General features: G+C 31.5%; 1 protein-coding gene across 2 annotated transcripts in view; it reads right to left on the minus strand.

The window, feature by feature from the left end:
* The window catches only part of LOC118185418 (sorting nexin-29-like), a 145,611-nt gene that overhangs the window by 27,031 nt on the left and 97,178 nt on the right, over positions 1–21,402 (minus strand). For both annotated transcript variants that reach the window (XM_085817724.1, XM_085817725.1), the window contains 6 exons: positions 18,500–18,664; positions 14,017–14,080; positions 12,286–12,414; positions 12,108–12,193; positions 2,993–3,093; positions 2,674–2,790 (listed from right to left, as the gene is read on the minus strand). In XM_085817724.1, the coding sequence (XP_085673850.1) occupies positions 2,674–2,790; positions 2,993–3,093; positions 12,108–12,193; positions 12,286–12,414; positions 14,017–14,080; positions 18,500–18,664 (662 nt within the window). The remainder of the gene's footprint in view (positions 1–2,673; positions 2,791–2,992; positions 3,094–12,107; positions 12,194–12,285; positions 12,415–14,016; positions 14,081–18,499; positions 18,665–21,402) is intronic.

The following is a 21,402-nucleotide window of genomic DNA, read 5'->3' on the forward strand; positions in this document are numbered from 1 at the left end:
GAATAATCACAAACATATTTGGTCAAAAGCATTTAGCCACATCTTCTATATGATTATGTGTGTAATAAATAGGACTATATAAATGGTAGAATTCCTTAGAATATGACAGCGTTTGTGAGAAATGAAATAGTAAAATGAATGAAGGGAAAACTACACTGATTTTACAAAGAAAAATTGCTAACATGGTTCTATGTTCCAAAACTACTATGTATGACATGCTATGATAATATAATGCTGAAACTTTCTACTCTAATGAAGTAAGAAGCCAGTTGTGTAGAATTGTAACTCAGTAGTTTTTTATATTCTCAACAGTACACTAAGATATAAGTTATTTCACATTAAGTTTTGACTCTTAAAAGGAATGAGTAAACATCAGCCGACATAATTCTAGGCAAGATATCTCTTAAATGGAAGGAACTGTATGTAACTTAAATTGTTGATATCTCAAATTGTATTATGCTTTGACGCTGGTTACCAATACTGGAATGCAGCATTCTTACCATAAGATTAAGAAGTAATTTTTCTTATATCCTTTAAAAAGTATGGATAGACATACATGCACAAATACATCCATGTATAACTAGGCAAAGCAATAGCCTCATGTTCGGCATGTCTTTTAGTTAAGACTTTACCAATTTCGAGTGTAAACAAGGACAAGTTCCTCTTCATAAGGAGCAAAAGAAATCTGTAGAAGCAAAAATATAGACATATTTTTTTTCCCCTCTTGATGAAGTGAGACCTGCACCAGTTCGCCCTTGAAAATGGTAGAGTTTTAAATATAATTTACGTAAAACAACAAGGTTGCTGCTTTGCCTAATTTTATATTTTCATTTCAGAGTATTTTCCATCTTACAAGCACACATATTAACTACATTTATCAGAAATGCTTGAATTGCTGAATGATGCAGAAATTACTTTATTTTTCTCGAAGATATTTTAAACAATGGAAGTAGCAACTACATCTCCGTTTACTTTAGGTATTTTATAACTTTCAATACAGCCTTTTATCTTAATTCTCGAAGCATTTACTTCTTCTTTAAAATATGCAAGAAGTGGATTCCATTGATCGAGGATTCTAGATAAGCATTTCTTTAAAGACAGCCAGCGTGTACACTTATGTTTAAAAATTTCAGTATTATGCAGCTGCTGGAACTGTTTCAATTTTTCCTTCCTTTTATAACTCCTTTCAAGATAATAATAAATATCAACAATGTGTTCATCCACATTTATTGGTAAAGAAGCTGCCCCTTTTTCAGCTGCTAAATTTAAGAGGTGACAGATGCACCTTATAATCTGCAAATCTGAATTCTCCTTTCTTAAGATGCCTGCAACACCAGTCTTCAAGCCTACCATTACTGGTACATTATCGGCACCAAGTGCTTAGCAATTATCCAGAGGGACTGCATTTTCTTTTAAAGTTTTAATAATTAGCTGTGCTATATTAAAGCCTGTCGAATGTCCTTCTAAAGTGGGGATAGAAAGTAAACTGCACTCAATTTCTGAAAACTTACTTTAAGGATTAAAAAAAGAAACAACAATTGGATACAGTTTTGAATTGGTATCATTGCTTCCATCCATACAGAGGCAGAACGAAGCTGTTTTAATGCAATCAATAACTGAAGATTTATTTTTCATACCCATTTTTTTAACAATTTCAGCTGTTTTGGTCCTTGCACTTGAGTACATCTTAGCGATTTCACTATTGGGAAACATTTTTCTAAGTAAAGCTGCAGCGTGATATGATGCATTCAGTGGCAGGTTGTGCTCCAGTAAAAAAGCAGAGAACAGACATTCTGCATTAATAACTTTTTGGTCCTTTGTTTCCGATGAAAAATTTAATTTTTCGTTTTTTTCAAAACAACTCATGTTGCCCTTATGCTTTTGTGTACACACATGTTTGAGAACATCCACCCTTACAACATGCTAAATCGAAAAATCGCAACAACAGACGGTACACATCACAAATTTATTACATTTCTTTGAGGAAATAATGGAAGAAAAGTCAACTGTGTACGATTTTTGAAACATACACGAGTATTTCACCTTTCTCGCAGACATAACAAAAGATGATAATTTCTAAAACTATTTCCCGAAGGCACGTGTACTCACACAACTCAGGACAATATGAACGAAATAACTAAAGAACATCCAAATAACAGCCTTGAGCTTGCTTTGTGCTCATTGGCTAATATATGCCAGATGACATGCAGTGGAGCTCGATGCCCATTGGAGAACTGGAGAACGACGTTTCTGGATACGTATATGCTCTCACTCACAAAGCAGAGGTTCTCATCTGATTCACAAGGTTTTGTTTTAGATATAATCTAGAGAAAATTCAATTGCTTTCAGACGTCCAAAAACACTTTTTTTTTTTTTGGTTTGTTTTGTTCATATAACGAAGTATTAGGCCAAGTTCCATAAAAATTGCGAGAAATTTTAAGAATAAGAAAAAGGCAGGAGAAATATATTGTAAATCGGCTTGGCGGGAGAGCGGTCAAAAATTGGGAGAGTTGGCAACTATGTATATAAAGACTTGAGTTGTAATCACATTCCATAAAATACTATAATCTTCATGAATGGGTAAAGTTAAATGCATATATAACATTATTTGTTATCAGTTATTATAATATATGAATAAGTACATAGCTAAACTTGTAAAAAGCTGTTACTTACAGGTCCTCTTAAATCAATCAGCTCTTCTTTCAGCCTACGAATTACTGCTTCACGCTGTAATAATAATCGATGTAATCTCTCATTAAATTCCATTAATTCTCCATGCATTTCAGCAACCTTCAAAATAAAATTAGGTTCTTAAAACAGCACAGTGAAAATCTGAAAAATCACAATTAAGTTAAAATATATACATATTTATCAAAATACATTTTTGATATAACATAAAGAGGATAATAATTAAAAATTAACATAGCATGGACCCCCCTCCCAAATAAAAAAATATTTCAGAAGGAGTAATGTAGGAAAAAAAGAAAGAAACCTGAACTAATTTCTTTTCATATTCATTTGCTTCAAACTGGTGATCAATAAAAACTTTTGGTTCAGGAATAGGAGGCTGTACATCACCAACAATAGCTGTTACTGGAAGAAGGAAAAAAAAATACATTGATGAAATTCAAAATTCTTTTACACGATTTCCTAATATCAAATATTAAGGAAAGCATATCTATATTGGATATGAATTATATAATCGTATCTATATTTGATAGTTTGGGTCTTGATTTTTTGATATTAAAAAATAAAGTAAAAAAATTTCAGAAGTAAATACATAAATTGTACTGCTTGTATGAAAGACATGTTTATATTGAAATTGTAACACCTGCAAAAAATTTATTACAAAAATAAATTCTTTAACATACCTTAAAAAAAAGACAAAAATTAAATAAAACAATAAGAACATTTTTTATGTTTTTTAAAATCTTTTATTTATCTAATTATCAAATGAGTTTTTGCTTTGAGTTAATAGTAAACCTTTCAAATTTTCAACATTTTTGCTACTTTTCTTTGAGAATATAACCCTTTTAAGTAATAAAAAAAAGTCCATTAACTTTGTCAAAACTTAAAATCGTTCACTCAGCTTAAAAAAAAAAAAAAAAAAAAAAAAAAAGGTCTTCACACATATTTCATCAGATGAAGATCATAATTTTTATTTCAGGATTAGAAAATTCCTCAAAGTACATTTCAATCAGAAAACATTTCTTTGCAAGTATCTTCAACCTAGAGTCAATCACAATCACTATCCTTGGAATTTTTCTTTGCAGTGATAATGCCCCAATCGTCAGTCAACTAATGGATGGCAAAATCTGCAGTATGATTCTAAATGCAGAAAATATTGCTAACCATGGTGAAAAAAATTAATCCACAGGTTGTTCAAAATGGAAAAATTTTGACTGACCATTTAGTGACAATTTTCGATAAGGGAATTACAGGACCTTGAACAATCGGACTTTGTAATAGAACAAGAAATTATGTTTATCTATAGAATTAAAGAGAAAATATTAACACAAAAAATGAAGCAAATTAAACAAGTTACATTGAAAGAAATGTTTAATAACACAAAAAAATATTAAGATTTTTTGGTAAATTTTGATAATGCTTCATTACTTTATAAAACACTACTTCATTTTTTAATTTTACGATTTCCACATGCCAATTTACTAGAGTCATTTAATATCCAGAAAAATGCCAAATCTAGAATTGCTGAAGTCCTGACTTGTTCAGATTTTAGACTTTGTGCTGTAAAAATACACATAAAAATGAATAAATACAAAGTAAAAAGCAGTTCAAAACCTAATTGAATTACAAGCTGAATTCCTTAAGTTTGGATTTCAGATAATTGCAGAGAAATCAGCTCATCACTGCACATAAGCAAAACCATAAAATAATCCTTCCAGCCAACTCATTTGCATAAAATAAACTCATAAAAATGAACCATTCAGTAAACTCAGCTACTTATTTGTCAGAAATATACAAAAGGGCACATATAATATTCACAAGAAACAAATCTTTCATTACCATCCTTAATATACGAAATTAAAATGGTCTTTTGTTTATATACAGTCAAAAGTTGTTAATTCGGACAGCCATAATCTGGAATGATCTATAATCTGGACCTCAAAGCTACAAACTTTCGTAAGACCTTAACGGCTGTGAATATGGGTGTGCGCATGCGCATAATACGTTTATGCATGCGCGTTTAATGTATAATGGACCGTATAAGCTAAACTAAAATTATCTAATTCAGTTAATGTTGCAGATTGCTTTGTTCCTTAATCTTCGAATTGGATCCAGGTTATTAGTTTTTGCAGACTGTTAGAGCAATTTTATAAAAGTAAGCTTAAACTTTCGATTATGTCAAATAGAATTTATGATATATATTTACTAATATGTAAAGGATCTACAAAGCGAAAGTATGTTTCGAAGTCCATTAAACAAAAAGTGGAACTGCTGCAAAGAATGGATAAAGGCATATCCTTTGTTTCTCTAACACCATTCCGAAATCTGTTTATCAATTTCACGCTGCTCTGCGGCCGGGGGGGGGGGGGGAACGCTACGGCGCGTAATGAATTGGAAGTTGATCTGTCAGCACTATCCTTATCTTCAGGGCAGATGTTTTTATTTTATTTGGCTTATAATTCCTTACTAAATGTAGTATTTCATCTCGATGTACTCCGTCTTTGATATGATTTAAATCAAATTCCTCGTCATTATAGTTCGCTTCCGATAGTGAAGAAAGTGAAACAGAGGTTATTGAAAACGAAAAAATTTCGATAGACAAATTAGTCGGTATTCTCGACACAGCAATTATACGACTTGAACAGCGGAACTTTGTAACTGAACAAGAAGTTATGTCTGTTTATAGAATTAAAGAGAAAATATTATCACATAAAACGAAGCAACTTAAAGAACTTACTTTTAAATGTTTAATAAAGTAAACAAATAAATATTAAGCTTTTTTTCTTGTAAATTTTGATACCCTTTAGATCATAATTGTTCTTTATTTCATAAATTACAGTTTCATATTTTTAATTTTATAATTTCTGCGTGCAATCTTACCAGATTTAAAGTGATGATCTATAATCCGGAAAAATCGATAATACGGAATCGCCGAAGTCCCGACGAGTCCGGATTAACGACTTTTGACTGTACTTGCATCAGTTTCTGTTTAAGTTGCATGCTTTAACATGCTTTAATATCAACAATTCACATATTTTTTTAGCTTGATTAAAACATAATGAAGTGACAATCAACATTTAAAAAACTGGTAATCAACATTTAAAAAACTTTTCATTTTTTAATTTTATCAATCATCATCACTAAAATTCATCATTTTTGTCAATTTTTCTTATGCTAGTAACAGTTAGTGAAAAATCATTTTGCTTCACTCTTAATATATTTTTCACCCCCTGCTGATTTTATACAGAAAGTTACCTCATAATTAATTAATTAGATTTATTTATGCTTCTCTCAGTGAAAAATAACAAAAATATTTTATAGTATTTATAAAACAATGACTTAATTTAGACAACTGTAGCATTACTTGACAAACAATTTAAAATTTAGAGGTTCTAAAAATATTCCCACTTTCATACATGTTAGAACACAGAAGTGCCTTGTATAACAAATGCAGTTAATTTCAAGAAGTCATTCATAATGCACAATTTCAACTACGTTTTGAGGAAATAATTCTAATCTGCTTCTGAGACTGGTCTAAAATCTAGGTCTAGTTTCAATATTGATCTAAAAAGTTATTTCACAATTGTCAGAAAATTTTAAAGAAAAGCCAAAGATTTACTTATTAATTTAGCATTTTTAGTTCAGCTTAAAGTGATAAATTCTTAGTCTTTCATTATAGTTGAAAGATTCACCTGCCTTCATTTTTTTTAATAGGCCCAAGTTTAAAATAATGTTTAAAAATGGATAGCTTCTCCCTTTTCTACAGGATGGTTTGAAAGTAGTGCATAGCATAGTCACTGAATAAATCTGCCACTCTCCTCACTTGAATGGCAATGTAAAATTAATTAGAATATGGTGGCTGCTAGCTTGATTGGGATGTCGCTGCTTCGTTGTGGCTTGCATCTTTTCCCACTTGATTACAAGGTCACTAATGATTGCAGCAGGCATGTGCTCTTTCTGTTATCCTTCTCTTCAGAAGAAGCAACTTCATTCTGAGCTTTCTCATGTTCCTGTTCAAGAAGGGCTTGCATTTCTTCAGTGGTAACACATAATTAAGATATACATTTATTAGCTCACTTCCTTGCACGTTGTCTTCGTATATGTATAGATGCACTGCCTATGTTTAAACACCATCTAAATAGAAACTAAAACAAATTAAACCTTATCTTTCATGTATATATGTGGTAATGCGCTCCTACAACTCAACCTTCCTCCTTCCTGCACCTGGCAACCGCATCAGCAGCTAGATGATTCTCGAAGCTGTGTGATGAATTGACTTCTCCACTTCTGCGTGTGAGATGCTGCGATGACAACGTGGCGAACGGATCCTAAAAACTATTACGTGGTAGTTAAGAGACTTTCAAACCCATTTGGTGTGAGGATTACCACTATTGTGATGCCACCCTATGCTATGGAGCTAAATTTTATTTTACTTCTTTTCATCTTTCTATGTTTCTTTTTTTTTTTTTTTTTTTATTAAAATACTAAATCTTAACATTGCTGTCATTCTTAAAGTAAAGTAGAAAGACGCGAACTCTTTCGACTCCTTGAACTAAAATCTGTTCTTCCCTTCAATTTTCTAAATCCCCTAGACTACCACATAACATACCGAGTATAGCTCTTAATGATGGACTACTGTGGAATAATATCGCAAGATTCCCATTGTTGTGATTCGTTAGCATGTAAGTAGAGCTAATTTTATTTGATGAAGTAATACTAATGAGGAAGTAATATTCGTTCAAGTTATTATGAATATTTGATGACGCATTTTTATGAAGTTTATTTGATGAAGCGAAAGGCATTTGATGTTGATGAAAATTCATTTATTTTTGAATGATTATTACTTTGAAGAATTAACACTTCCGTTTTCGAATTTGATGTTGATGATAATTAATCAAACAGTTTTGATGAAGTTTAATTGAATAAACTAAAGGTATTTGATTTTGATGGAAATACATTACTGATTATTTACAGAATTGTGATATATTAAAAAAAAAAAGTTACTTTGAAGAATTATTTTCGGTTTCGTTTTTTGTGATGCCTATATTTTACAAGGACTGTAGAATATTATTTTAAGTTATTAATTTTGATATCATATTTTAACGTGGAATTCTATTTTTCATTCTTAACATACTCTTATAAGAAGATTTGTTTGACGATATATTTTACCATTTGTTTGAATCATATGTTCACAATTTCATTTATGATTTTTGAGTGTTTTAACATCATAGTTATTGTGTAATATACTAACAAGAATTAATATTATTTTGAAGAATACGAAAAATTAAGAGTATATTTTGGTATACTAATTTCTGAAACCAGAGATGAATAACATTTGATGAAATCGAAACATACATATTTTGTGAATTTCATATTTGGTAAAAACGAAACTGATAAATAATGGCTACACTTAATGATTATCCCAGCATTGCACAGTCATTAAAAACCGCCAGTATTAAGCATATCAAGCTTTTACATCGTTTAGTTTTTGGCTCAGATGGTGATCGGCAGAATCGTGCTAGGTTACGCAATTTTTCTGGTTTTCTCAAACCATTTAATTTTGAAGATATGAAACAAAAAATTCTCAAAGAATTTTCTCTCATAGATTTAATTGCCATATGTAACTTACTATATTTAGAATTTTCCACCGATATTGAAAACTGTGCTAACAATATTCTTACGAATCTAGCTGATGTATCGTTATTAAAATCAGATTCCGCTGACTACAGCGACCTTGAAGAAGACGCTTTGGTGCAAAGTTCACCCTCCACGCGTAGCGTCGCCCAAACAAACATTAATCACGTTCCAGATGAATCGTTATGTAAACAAATGCAGACAAAAATCTCTCTTGAAAGCGGGCCTGGAAATTTATTGCTTTCACAAACACAAACTGTTCCGTTTCAATGTTCTGGCTTAAAGGACATTGTTGATTTGATCAAATCCTTTTCCTCTCGGGATAATTATAGCGTCAAAACGTTTATTTCTGACATAGAAGATATTTTTAATCTCTATGAAATCACGAATCCTGTACACCAAGTAATTTTTGTTAAAAAATGTCTTACAGGTCCAGCTTTAACATTAATACGACCAATTCGTGGAATTACTAAATGGGAGCAATTAAAACACCATTTATTAGATGAATTTTCGGAAAAAATTAATAGCCTTCAATTACATAAAATAATGGAATCTCGTCACATGAAACCATTTGAAACCTTACAAGAATATTTTTTAGCTATGAGAGACCTCGCACACAAAGGTTCTCTGGATGATTCTTCTTTGATTGAGTATGTTATTCACGGTATTCCTGATTCATCCAACAACAAAATAATTTTATATGGTTGTAAATCCATTCCTGAATTTAAAGAAAAACTGAAAATTTATGAAAAACTCTTTAACGATTCAAAAAATTTGAAGCAAAATACTCCAAAGAAATTTCCAAATTCCTTTCCCAATGTTAAAATTGATGCTAAACGTACATCAGACACTCAACCAGTTTGTTATTCTTGTGGTTTAAAAAGTCACAAAAGCAATACTTGTCCTAATAAATCTAATGGCAAATTCTGTTATGGCTGCCAAAATTATGGTCACGTTCATTCCAACTGTCCCAAACGTTCTAGTAGTTCGACCACGGAATCTGCTCCTAATTATTCTACATCTGATAGTACTGTAAATGCACTTTCTTCTAAAAATTTTTCTAAACATCCTATGCATGTTGATATTCAACTTAAAGGAACTCAGTTAACTGCTCTCTATGACACTGGTTCACAAGCAACACTTATTACGGAGAAAACATACCGCAAAATTGGTTCTCCACCATTGCATCCCTCCAGAACTATGTTTTCAGGACTTGGCCGAGACACAGTTCAAAGTATTGGATTCTTTCAGGACTACATTCAAATTGAAAACACTATTTTACCTGCTAAAATCCATGTAGTAAAAAACTATATGATTCCTCTTGATGCCATTATTGGAATAGACTTTTTGCAACAAACTCGATTTACATTTGTATTCATTTATGCAACAATAATAATGATCAAATTTTTGTTAACGTTGCTAATGTTACTCATGATTACACATTTCCACCTGATCTTTCACACATCTCAAAATCGGAAATTCTCGAAGAAGTTCAACATATCATTACTCCTCACAACCCACACGAAGTTAACACTGCTATGGAAGATTTTCAGAAAATAACAGAAAATGAAATTCAGTTGAAGAAAACAATTAAGAAAAATGATGATGCTGCACATGACGATTCAGAATTGGATTTAGATGATGACAATTTGGATTTGGTTGATCACGATGACAAAGATGATGCTGATACCAATCATGGAGCTCATGACGATGATGTTGATGAAGATGGTGATGACGCAGACGACGACATGGATCAAGATCATGATATTGATGATGACGACAATCAAAACGCTAATGGTGATAATGATGTTGATACAGATGACGGTGCTGTTGTTGATGAAGATCATGTCAATGAAGTTGATGTTGATGACAACGACGATGATGCTGATGATAGTCATGAGACTAATGATGATGATGTCGATAATGATCCAAACATTCAGAATACTGAAGAAACTGTGAAAAATAAACGGAATCAATTTGAACAAGGATGTGCTGATCAAGCAAACGAGAAAACACCTGCTAAAAGTGCAGAAATTCCCAATGAACAGAAAACTAATCTAAGGAAACAATTTGTCTCTGACATTCCAGTTGAAGCTTCTGAGGCAAAAAAGAATGCTGAAATATTTGGAAGAAAAAATACTGTTTCATACACTTTATCTGCTTCACGCCCAAAAGAATGCAAGAAGAAAGCCTGGAAGTATAAACGAAGAAAATTTAAACAAACTTCAAAGACAATGAAATTGCTGACACAGCATGATGGTGAAAAAGCTGCATTATGCATTGAAGCTCAACGGAACCCCTCCGTTTACAGCAAGCACATATACGACAGTATACGAAACGTCGCAAACCTCCCTGCAAATATAAACTTGGACACCAAATGACAATCCAGCCTAAACTGAAACTTCCACTTGGACTGAATCTTCGACTTGAACTGAAACTTGGACTTAAACTTCATCCCAAATTATTCGGTCCTTATGAGACAGTTCATCCCTCTGATTGTTATGAAGTACAAAAGATATGCCATGATTACACCATTATGATGTCAACCTGTGATGATAAGATGAACTGGTGGTGCACAAACCTAACATTCGCCATCTGGACATTGATTTTTTTTTTCACTTTCTCTGCTTTATTTTTTCTTTCTTTCTTTTCAGATCAACCCCCAGGCGAGGACGCCTGGCAAGGCAGAATGGCCATGTGGTAATGCGCTCCTACAACTCAACCTTCCTCCTTCCTGCACCTGGCAACCGCATCAGCAGCTAGACGATTCTCGAAGCTGTGTGAATTGACTTCTCCACTTCTGTGTGTGAGATGCTGTGACGGCAACGTAGCGAACGGATCCTAAAAACTATTACGTGGTAGTTAAGAGACTTTCAAACCCATTTGGTGTGAGGATTACCACTATTGTGATGCCACCCTATGCTATGGAGCTAAATCTTATTTTACTTCTTTTCATCTTTCTATGTTTCTTTTTTTCTTTTTCTTTTTTTTTTTTTTTATTAAAATACTAAATCTTAACATTGGTGTCATTCTTAAAGTAAAGTAGAAAGACACCCACATATATAATCTGAGTTCATTACATGAGATGTTAATAGTGCAACGTATTCAATATGTAACAACTGTATTCTGCCACCCAACCAGGATAGTTGTTAGTGAATCTGACTGCCAAAATGAAGGGACTGGGTTCGAATCTCAGAGAAGACATGGATGTTTGTAAATGTGCAGTATTGGAACGCTCTAAATAAGTGGCGAGCTGAAAGTCCTCCCAAGAGGTTAGTGGAAGGGGAAAAGAGGTGGGGACTCCCCAGACCTGTCCCTCCGTTTGCTCTCCATCAAAATTGGGGGCAAAATAGAGCAAAGTCGTACTGTCAAGGCTATTGCCAATGAGAGTTGCAATCTTGCACTCTTTGCCACAATGAATTTCATGGGCTTGTGAGACAAGTGAAATAAGACACAACACAGACACATTCTACTAAAATAAAGGCCATTTAAACTTTTTTTTAACTGCTCAATTCTCAATTAATAGTAATCCTGCTAAGGTTCTTCTATTCTACATGTAAATTATTAGCATGTAAGTAATCTAGGTCCAAATTTTGATTTTTATTTACTTAGCAAGGTAGGAACTAAGTTATTTTCATAATTCTCTCAAATAAAATTTGATTCAAATTATCATTGGATAATAAATAACTGAGAAAGTAACACATTTTCAAACTTTATACATATCATAATGCCTTATAATACAGATTTCATTTCACCTTTGCTAATAATGCAACCAACAAACTTACATTCATGTACTTTCCCACTATCATGTTTCAACATCTGAACAGCAGCGATATATTTTTTCAGCTGATGTTTCAACAATTCATTCTCCCTAGAAATATGCAAATATATAAACGAATCTTTCAGACATTTCAAACTAAACAATTTCTCTTTATATTTAAGTTATAGAGGGATAATATTTACCGGGTAACAGTTTGAATTTTTAATTCTAAACGCTCAATTTTTTCTTCGGAATTCCGCTTTTGATCTTCTAATTCTGCTCTTAAGCCTGCAGCCATTTCCATCTCTCTTTCCAGCAAACAACGTAAAGCACTGCAAAAGATACATGCCCAGATAAATTTAATACAGATTTAATTTTTTCTATAACAGTTTATGCATGGCGCTAAACATACTAACAATAAGAGATCAGAAATACAGAAAAAGCTTGATTATAAAGTTAACAAAATACTGAATGTTGAATATGTGAAAATTCTATATAGTTGAGCATAATAAAATGTAATTCACATGTAGAAAAGCTACATAAATGGAAACAATTTTCTGTATAAAACTATACAATGAGATTCATCTTATTTATTATCAATTTGAATACCAAAAGCTTACATTAAAAATTAAGCAAGATTGGGGGGGGGAAGAATTTCAGACATAAATGTATGCCACAGGCTTTAAATTTATAAAAGTACAATATCTTATCTAATAACAAAATCCTGTCGACTGTAAAAGTTGGTGGAGATGCTCTCAAACTTGTATCAATCGGTTTGTGAAAAGTTTAAAGGAACAGATTTTTACTTAGATAGTCAACAGATACAAGTTACAGATATAGCATACGAACGCTTAAAAATATTCTTGTTTCATTACTATTGTTTATCCATTTTCAAACAAAGCTATATTGTGCCCATTAGTGCACACTTTTCTTGACATCAAGACATTGTAACTTTTAAAATACTTCACTGCATACTTTTCTGTAGAAGGAAGGTAAAAAATTTCAACCATGTTTTCGAAGCGCAAAGGAAAATGAATAAATAACCGTTAATTTAAGTTCCTTTTTCACAAATCAAAAGTGGCTTATTGAGAATTAATTGGGTTTATATGAAATAAAGCTGGAGATCTCAGGATTGTATACTTATCCAATGCTAGTGCAAAATCTCAGTATTTGGTGATAGTGTTCGTAAACATACGTCATAATAGCTTTGCAAATCTTTCATTTGATTAACTTTTTTTTTGGGGGGGGGAGGAGTTTCCAATATTCTAAAATATTCTGATTACTTGAGCTTTCCAGTTAGTTGAATGCCAGATAGTCAATAACATAAAGAATACGAAAAAAATGAGCATTTAAAAAAAATTGATTTAAACTTTCTGCTTACATAAGTGTAATGGTAACCATAAATAATTTTTCATAGGCTGGAATGCATTTTTTTCTTATAGCAAATTGCAGGAAATCCAAATTCCCTATTAAATGGAAGATTTTCTAAATTCTTTATTCAAATTGTAGCTTTAGTTGTGAAACAACTCAAAGTCATGAGTTTTAATAAATTCTAATGGAATTTAAGAAAAACTTATATTTTTTCAGTGAACCTAATATTTTTTGGTAAAAAAGATTTCCCCCAAATTTTAATAACTTTATTATTTTATTCCTTGTAAACTGGTATAAAATAAAAATATCATAAAGCAAACAATCCATATAAATATGTTGTACGCTATGAGCTTGCAAAAGATAATGAAATTCAGTTTTCACACACCTTTGCCCTTTCTTTATTTTTTAATTACCCTTTTCCATTAGCTCATGAACTACTGTATATAAAGAAGATATTTTTTTAAACCTCTGTCTAAATGCAGAAGATAAAATGCATTGTTTCTAAGAAAATATGAAAACTGATTTGGTCAGAAGGATAAGAAAAATGTATTACGAATAATTACCTATTTTTTTCTTCAAATTCTTCCTTTTTTTGCATTACACACAACAAAGCCTCTCTCAGTTCATCTATGATAAAAAATAAATAAAATAACTAAATGCAATATAATGGATGGTTGCAAAAGTTCATACCTGATTTTCAGAGCTGGTACAAATATATGCACAAGGCACATTGGTCTTCATTTTACAGCCAGATGGTAGCAAGATAAGGACCTTTTTTAATAGGCACTGAACTTTGTCAATTTGTGCTTGAAAGGATTTTTGTCAAGTTATGAAGTTATTTTTTTGTGATTTTATGTTATATCAGTTTCAGAAAAGAATGACTGGCAAGAAAAACAGGGCAGTATCTGGATCATACTTCAGCTCTCAGAATAATTAAAAAGTAGTTGGCAGATTTTCAAATAGTAATTTATCTTAAAAGATAAAACACTCTCAGGTTAGCTTGTGACAGTGCGCATTAATGTAGCACAAAATATTCAAAGATTTACAACTAAAGATATAACTAAGAGGATGAAAATTGGAAGTTTGTCAGTATTTTGCTATTTAAAGGAACCAGGAAGGTTAATTTCTGAGCTTTGGTGCAAACTTTTTGGCATAAACGGATAAGCCGGACTACATATTCTCAGTCATTTGTTTGCATTCAGTTCATTATGAAAAAGAACATTTATGGCTCAAATTATAGCAGGTAATGAAATGTGGATCTTGGATAATAATAAACGATGGGAAAGGAGCTAGAATGCATGGCAAGAATTGCTTTATATCCAGTGAAAGTGCTGCTGTCTGTTTGGTGATACTGCAGGAAATACCCTTTTTTTCAAGATTCTCCTTACCTGTGAAACAAATCCTTGCAAATACGTACTATGTCAAGTTCAGTAAGGAAAATGGAGAAAAATCACCTATCAGGTTTTTATTGATCTATAAAGGTATCATTTATCCTGGTATATCAAACTGCACATAACCCAAGCAAAATTAAGAAAAATGAAGATGTTAAAATGGGAAATTCTCAAACATCTTTCATATTCTACAGACCTTGTTGCTTCAGATTTGTATCTGTTTCACTGTATGCAGAGTAGTTTGAATAGCAAGATGCATGGTTCTATGGTAATTGTCAAAAATCTTCCTTACAATCTTTTTTGTAACAAAACCAGAGATTTCTATGAAGCTAGGAATCCACAAAATTATCAAACACTGGCAGATTATTTTAGAAAATTCTGGTGATTATATTATAAATTAAGAAAAGTTATTTTCTTCACACGTGGTTACTTTTGTTTTATTTTTAAAAGGGGCAAAGACTTGTGCAATCATGCAATACTAAATAATAATAATAACATATATGACTGATCATTGCGGAATAATGTACTATTTGAATCTTCACATGTATCACAATTTACAGCACACACATAACTTAATTACAATTCAAGATATGGTCAATATAAATTTTGCTACAAAACTTGGATATAAAAACCTAAACCACAATGACTTGCCTCAGAAGTGAGATCCTTGAATGCTTTAGACAAAAATAGTAATGCAGCATTATAGCAAAGTTGTAAATATTAAATCAAATGTTACTATTATAGATATAGTAAGTATTACAGAGAAAAATAATTTCACTGCTAGTATCACCAGGGTTCATAGCCACATTTTAGTTAAAAAAATAAGCACCTATAAGCACTTTTCAAGCACATTTTAAGAAAAAAAATAAGCACCCGTTTAATTGCATTATACACAACTGCATAACCTTAAAAATTAGACTCGTAATTTAAAATATGAGAAATGCAGTATTTATTACGAGAGAATAAGCATTACCTCAACCATGGAAAATAATAATTTTTTTTTTAAATTTGAAATAACAGTCCAATTTACAGAACTAGTTTACAATGAGAGGAAAAAAAAAAAAAACTATGCAGAACTAAACTATATTACAAGATTTAATGATGAAATTTCAGTTCAAAATAGAGGAAATAAATAATAATAAGGCATATTTATTCTATTCGCTTGGAACTTAATAATAAATACAATTTATTTTTCTACTCTTATTGATATTTAACTAATTTAAATCTAAATTCTGAACATTTTCTAAATTTTCATCGTATATCAGTTTTCCCTTAACAGATATTGCAAGCAAAGTAATTTAAATAAAAAAGAGGAACATTTCTGAAATCAGAAGACAGAAATTTGCTTCATGCAGTCATCATTTAACAGTAAAAGCTTACATACCCGCATACTTGAAAATTGGCGAATATTCGGACAGCGGAGCGTAACTTGAAAAAGAGAAGCGGAGTTGGATAGACTGTAGCCGTTCTTTAGATTTTTCTGCTAAATAAATGCTTTTGACATTTCGATATAACAGAAAAATATTCTGTTCTGCAAGCACAGGAAAACTCTTTTAAGTGTTCATAAACAAATCTGGGACCGAACATCAAAATTAATTATCTCTGCAAAATATCGCAAACGTTATTGCGCAATACGTGCACAGTAATTCTTCCCTACATGATATTATGCAATCGGATTCAACAGCCGCCGATATTGGGAGAATAAAGAATAAAGAAAGGAAAAGAAAGAGACTTAACAATCTGGGGTGTTTTTCATTCTGATTTTCAACAAACTGCGCTAAATTTCCGGAATAGAATCATTCTTCGCTTGGGTTGGTAGACCGCAGAACTTTTAGTCCTATTCAATCTAGATCGGAAAGTAATAATAATAATAATAATAATAATAATAATAATAATAATAATAATAAAAAGTCCGTTGCTTGTTTTGCAGCGAACTATAAAAGTTTCAATATTCGAGATTTTGCGGAAAAAGGGGAGAACCTCCCAACATTCATACTGTATAATGTATTGGCCAAAGAAATGAAATTATTTTGACTTTTAAATTACTTTCCCTTTATTTAAGCCATTCCGAATATTATTCCTTAGAAAGCTAATCTGTGTTAAAACACAACCATTTTTGGAAGTTTACTATACTTTAGCAGTTACTGCAACTATGTTATTATAAACATCCATACACATGCTCATAATATAAGCATAACGATCATAATAAACACGAATATGAACTGACCAAGCGGAACTAGAATGCAAATTATTAAGATCTTGATAGAAATTCAAACGTGTGTAGTATTTGGGTGGGAGGAAAAGAATGCCGAATATACCGGAATTTTCAACTGCTTTCGCAATTCTTTGACCAACAGAACGACGGGCACCTGTCTGTACTCTCCGTGCAGACCAAAGGTTATGTTAATGCAGAAAAAGGGGGATTCACCACCTGACATTCCATATTAGGAAGAAAAGTTGTTTATTTAGTTTCGGCTTTGGTACGGGGAAAAATTGCGCTTTCATTTAAAAAAAAAAAGCACTGAAAGCAAAAAATAAGCACTAAAAACAAAAAAATAAGGGCTTTAAAGAAAAAGTAAGCACCTATAAGGGCCTTTATATTTTATTTTCAAATATAAGGACTTATAAGCACTTATAAGGACCACTACGAACCCTGTATCACTGATGAAATGAGACATTGGGTTGTACATGCATATTACATGGTACTGTAAGTTATACACACAAATAAAGGAAAGATTCCAAACTGTTAAACAAAAGAAACAGAGAAATTTCTGAGCTATAAGAAGCTGAAAAAATTAAGTTCAAAAAGTGAATTGCACAGCTTGCAACTACTAAACTATACTTTCGCAAATCTTACAAAATTTACCATCCGGTAAATGAATTATTATTCAGGGACAGAATAAAAACCACCTGGATCTTTATTCACGGATCAGTTTTAAATGGCAGCAATTAAGAAAAATGGGTTGAGATGCTAAGGCCCACTTCAGCTGTCCATACCATTAACTGCAGAAACTACTGACAATTTTAAGCCTCTTTCACTCAAATCATTAAAATATCTGAAGCACAGAAATGAGCAGACTTTCAAAAGATGTGTTTAAAGAACAATTATACTATACAATATAAATTATTTATGGCAACAAAAGGTTAACTACTACTCTGCAAGAACTTCTGAGCCATTCACCCCGAAGCAATCATTCTTTTGCAATACTTCTCCTGAGATTTCAGAATAGTTCCACTTGTACCTGGTGCTACTGATGAGACAGCAAAGAAGTCAATAATAAAGATCTCAAATATCACTTTCATTCACTGTGTACAGAACAAGACAGTATATGCAAAAATTGGACAATATTCGAAAACTATAAATTATGCATAACTTTTATATTTCATGAGCAAAAATAAAACTTTTAAAATATGCCACAAACAGATTAAATTTTAAACATTTAAACTGAAAAAATATAAAGCAAATGGTTTTACTGCAGTACAATATACTAAACCAGTACATAAGAATGAAATTAAAATAATTTTAATTATACTGCATTCCACTAAGAACAAGAAGTTTATTTTGATCGACAAGAAAAATTTGATGAAAGAGCGAAAATTATTAATTCTTGCACTAAGAAAAACGTTTGTTTATGACCATTAAAATTCTAGCTACCTGCTGACATTGTTAAAGTTTCACTTCTACTTCGATGTTGACTTTTTTCACTACCATGAGATGCATTAGAAGAAACTGACCAGGATGGAATTCGTTGTGCTATTGCAAGAGCAGCAACAGCATTGTCAACATCTTCACAAAAACTTGGAATGGATACTGAATCATCTACAATTATACAATTTCTTAGACATATATTCAAATTCATATCAAAATTATAAGTTTTAAGTCAGTGATATTCATTACTTAAAACAAGATGCATTACATATAATTACATAAAAAAGTATAAAAAAGTCCTGATAATCTAGCATTTTATTTTATCCACCATATCATGAAAACCTGATTCATATTAAAAATAATCATTGTTATCGTTTCTATTACTGTAAAATGTGTTTAATTGAAATATACTCTCCATATTGCTTTCTAGTGCAACGCAGATAACAGTAACCCTAATGTTGGTAACAAAGCAGCCCCTCTAAGAATTTATATGTATCAGCTAATTACATTATATTTACATCATTGTCCTTAATTTTGATAGTTCAACAGCTTATGTTTTAATATAATCAGTTAATCTCCTCCACCCCCCACACATTACATTTAAGTGTCATGTTTCAGAATACATTAGTTCCTGAGAATGAATAGAAACAGTGAAAAAGTGGCGATTAAAAGGCAAAATGAATAGAAACTTGAGTGTAAAAGTGGCGATTAAAAGGCAGAATGAATAGAAACTTGAGTGTACAGGCATTGGTGATTCAATAGGTTGTTGGGAACAGACCATATTTATTTTCTTTTTTGAAGCATTAATAGTTGAACATTAAAAAGAGCCCTTATATGAATATCTGGCATTTGGCTAGGGATCTAACCAAGGACCTCATTTTTTAAATACACATATTTGACTAATTCAGGCAGCCATATGAAGCCATTAACCAATTCTGAGTAAATTCTGTTTAACAATGATAAATGTGCAATTTCATTTTGAATAACTGATATGACTGATTGTGCTTCTTATGCATATTCCTACTTTTTTAATGTCTACCACAATTACATTTTTTTTATATTATGAAATTTTAAATTTTGCTACAGTAAATATAAAAACATATATTTTTGTATGAGTTTGATCTCTCTTTTTTTTATCATGTTAAGTTTGTAGTATTTTTATTCCATCTTTTGAAAAATCCGAAGAAGGAATAATTATAACCCATCCTTGGAAGATACATGACTATTAAATTCTGTTTAAATTGGATGACTAATATTACTGTATCCAAATTTATTAAATAATAAAGACACACATAATGGAAAATGTAACGGGAAATTACCTGCCTACTGCTTATAATTATTGGGTCATCCGGAAAGTTCAGTGGTTTTTTTTTTCAAATTGAAGAATTTTCTTCTAATTATTTTATTGCTGCTAATAAGGAGTGACAATGAATGAAGCAGATGTTAAAACACAGGCTTTTGTGTTCAAGTTGCATAAAGCAAGCGTTGTGCGATTATTTTTATTTCAGTACAGTGCTAAAAATTGAGAACCCAAAAGTTAATTTTTACCATAATCTGTTCTTTTCTTTTAAAAAGAAAATGCTAATCAGCCTGCTCATGAAATTTTTCTGTACATAAACAAATTGCTGTTTCTGATGACACAGTTCAAAGTTGGTTTGAGCATGGAGGTTTCAGCCTTGAAGATTATTCCCCCTCTGGATTACCATCCTCTGAAAATAATGTGATTCTTTGGTAAAAGAATAAAGAAGTTTTTTTTTTTTTTTTGAAGTGGCTCATTATTGGAGATGAGAAATGGATATTATACAATACTTGATAGAAAAAGATCATGGTGTAAATAAAAACAACCTTCTTTAGTAACATCAAGAGAGGACTGCACCCCCCAAAAAGTAAAACTGGATATGGTGGGATTTCAAAGGAAAAGTACATCATGAATTATTGCCATCATAACAGACAACAAATTTTAAAAACAGAAATTTAAGCAAAGTATTCAGGGCTACCCAATCTTCCAAGTGTTACCATCCATTATGAGAATGCTCCATCTCACTTTACAATTAATGCCAAAACAAAAACTTAATTACGAGTGGACGGGATATTCTGTGTTACTCTGCCATATATCCATATATATCAAAGCTTGCACATTGGATTTAGGTTATTTTAACTCTTTGAATGGGCTGCAGTTTACTTTCCTGGAGAGAGTCAGATAGCACGATAACTTCTTCAAGAATAAATCTAATGACATTTTTTAAAAAGAAATTTTTCAACTGCCAAAGAGATGGCAAAACGTCATAGAATAAAATGGTGCTTATATGATACAATAAATTTTCTTATGTTTTTCTACAGTTCCTTCGGATTTATCATAAAAAAACAGTAGAACTTTTCAGATGACCCAATTTGAAACATCTTTTAAATTTCAAACACTAGGAGAAAAAAAAAAAAAAAAAATCAAGTAATCATACACTTAAAAATACAATAAAAATGTTCCTGGTTAAGTAAAGAATCATTATTAAATATTTACACAATGCAATAGTGAAAATATTGATGAAAATGATTTCTTAAAATTATGACAATCATAAAATTATAAGAATGCAAATGGGAGGGGGGGGAAGAAAGAAAACCACCCTCAAACAGAAAAGTAATAATGAATAGTGTTGATTATGCTTTTGACTTTTTTTAACCTTCCGAGCGTTACAGGCTTGGCACTGAAATTTTATAGTTCCCTAAAATGACATAAATAACTGCCATTTTCTTGATTATAATTCCAAAATGACCCTCTCATTTTGTACTTTGATTCTTTTCATTCAAAATATTTCCAATTCAAAATTAGAAACATTAGAAGCTGGCAAAAATTTGTGTGCGTAATGAACTGGAAAGCCATCCTTCTTGTACAGAATTTTACATCCATAAGCTGG

This window comes from Stegodyphus dumicola, chromosome 5 (assembly GCF_044657685.1).
Source record: "Stegodyphus dumicola isolate Sdum_Otavi_A_Nest chromosome 5, ASM4465768v1".
Taxonomy (NCBI): domain Eukaryota; kingdom Metazoa; phylum Arthropoda; class Arachnida; order Araneae; family Eresidae; genus Stegodyphus; species Stegodyphus dumicola.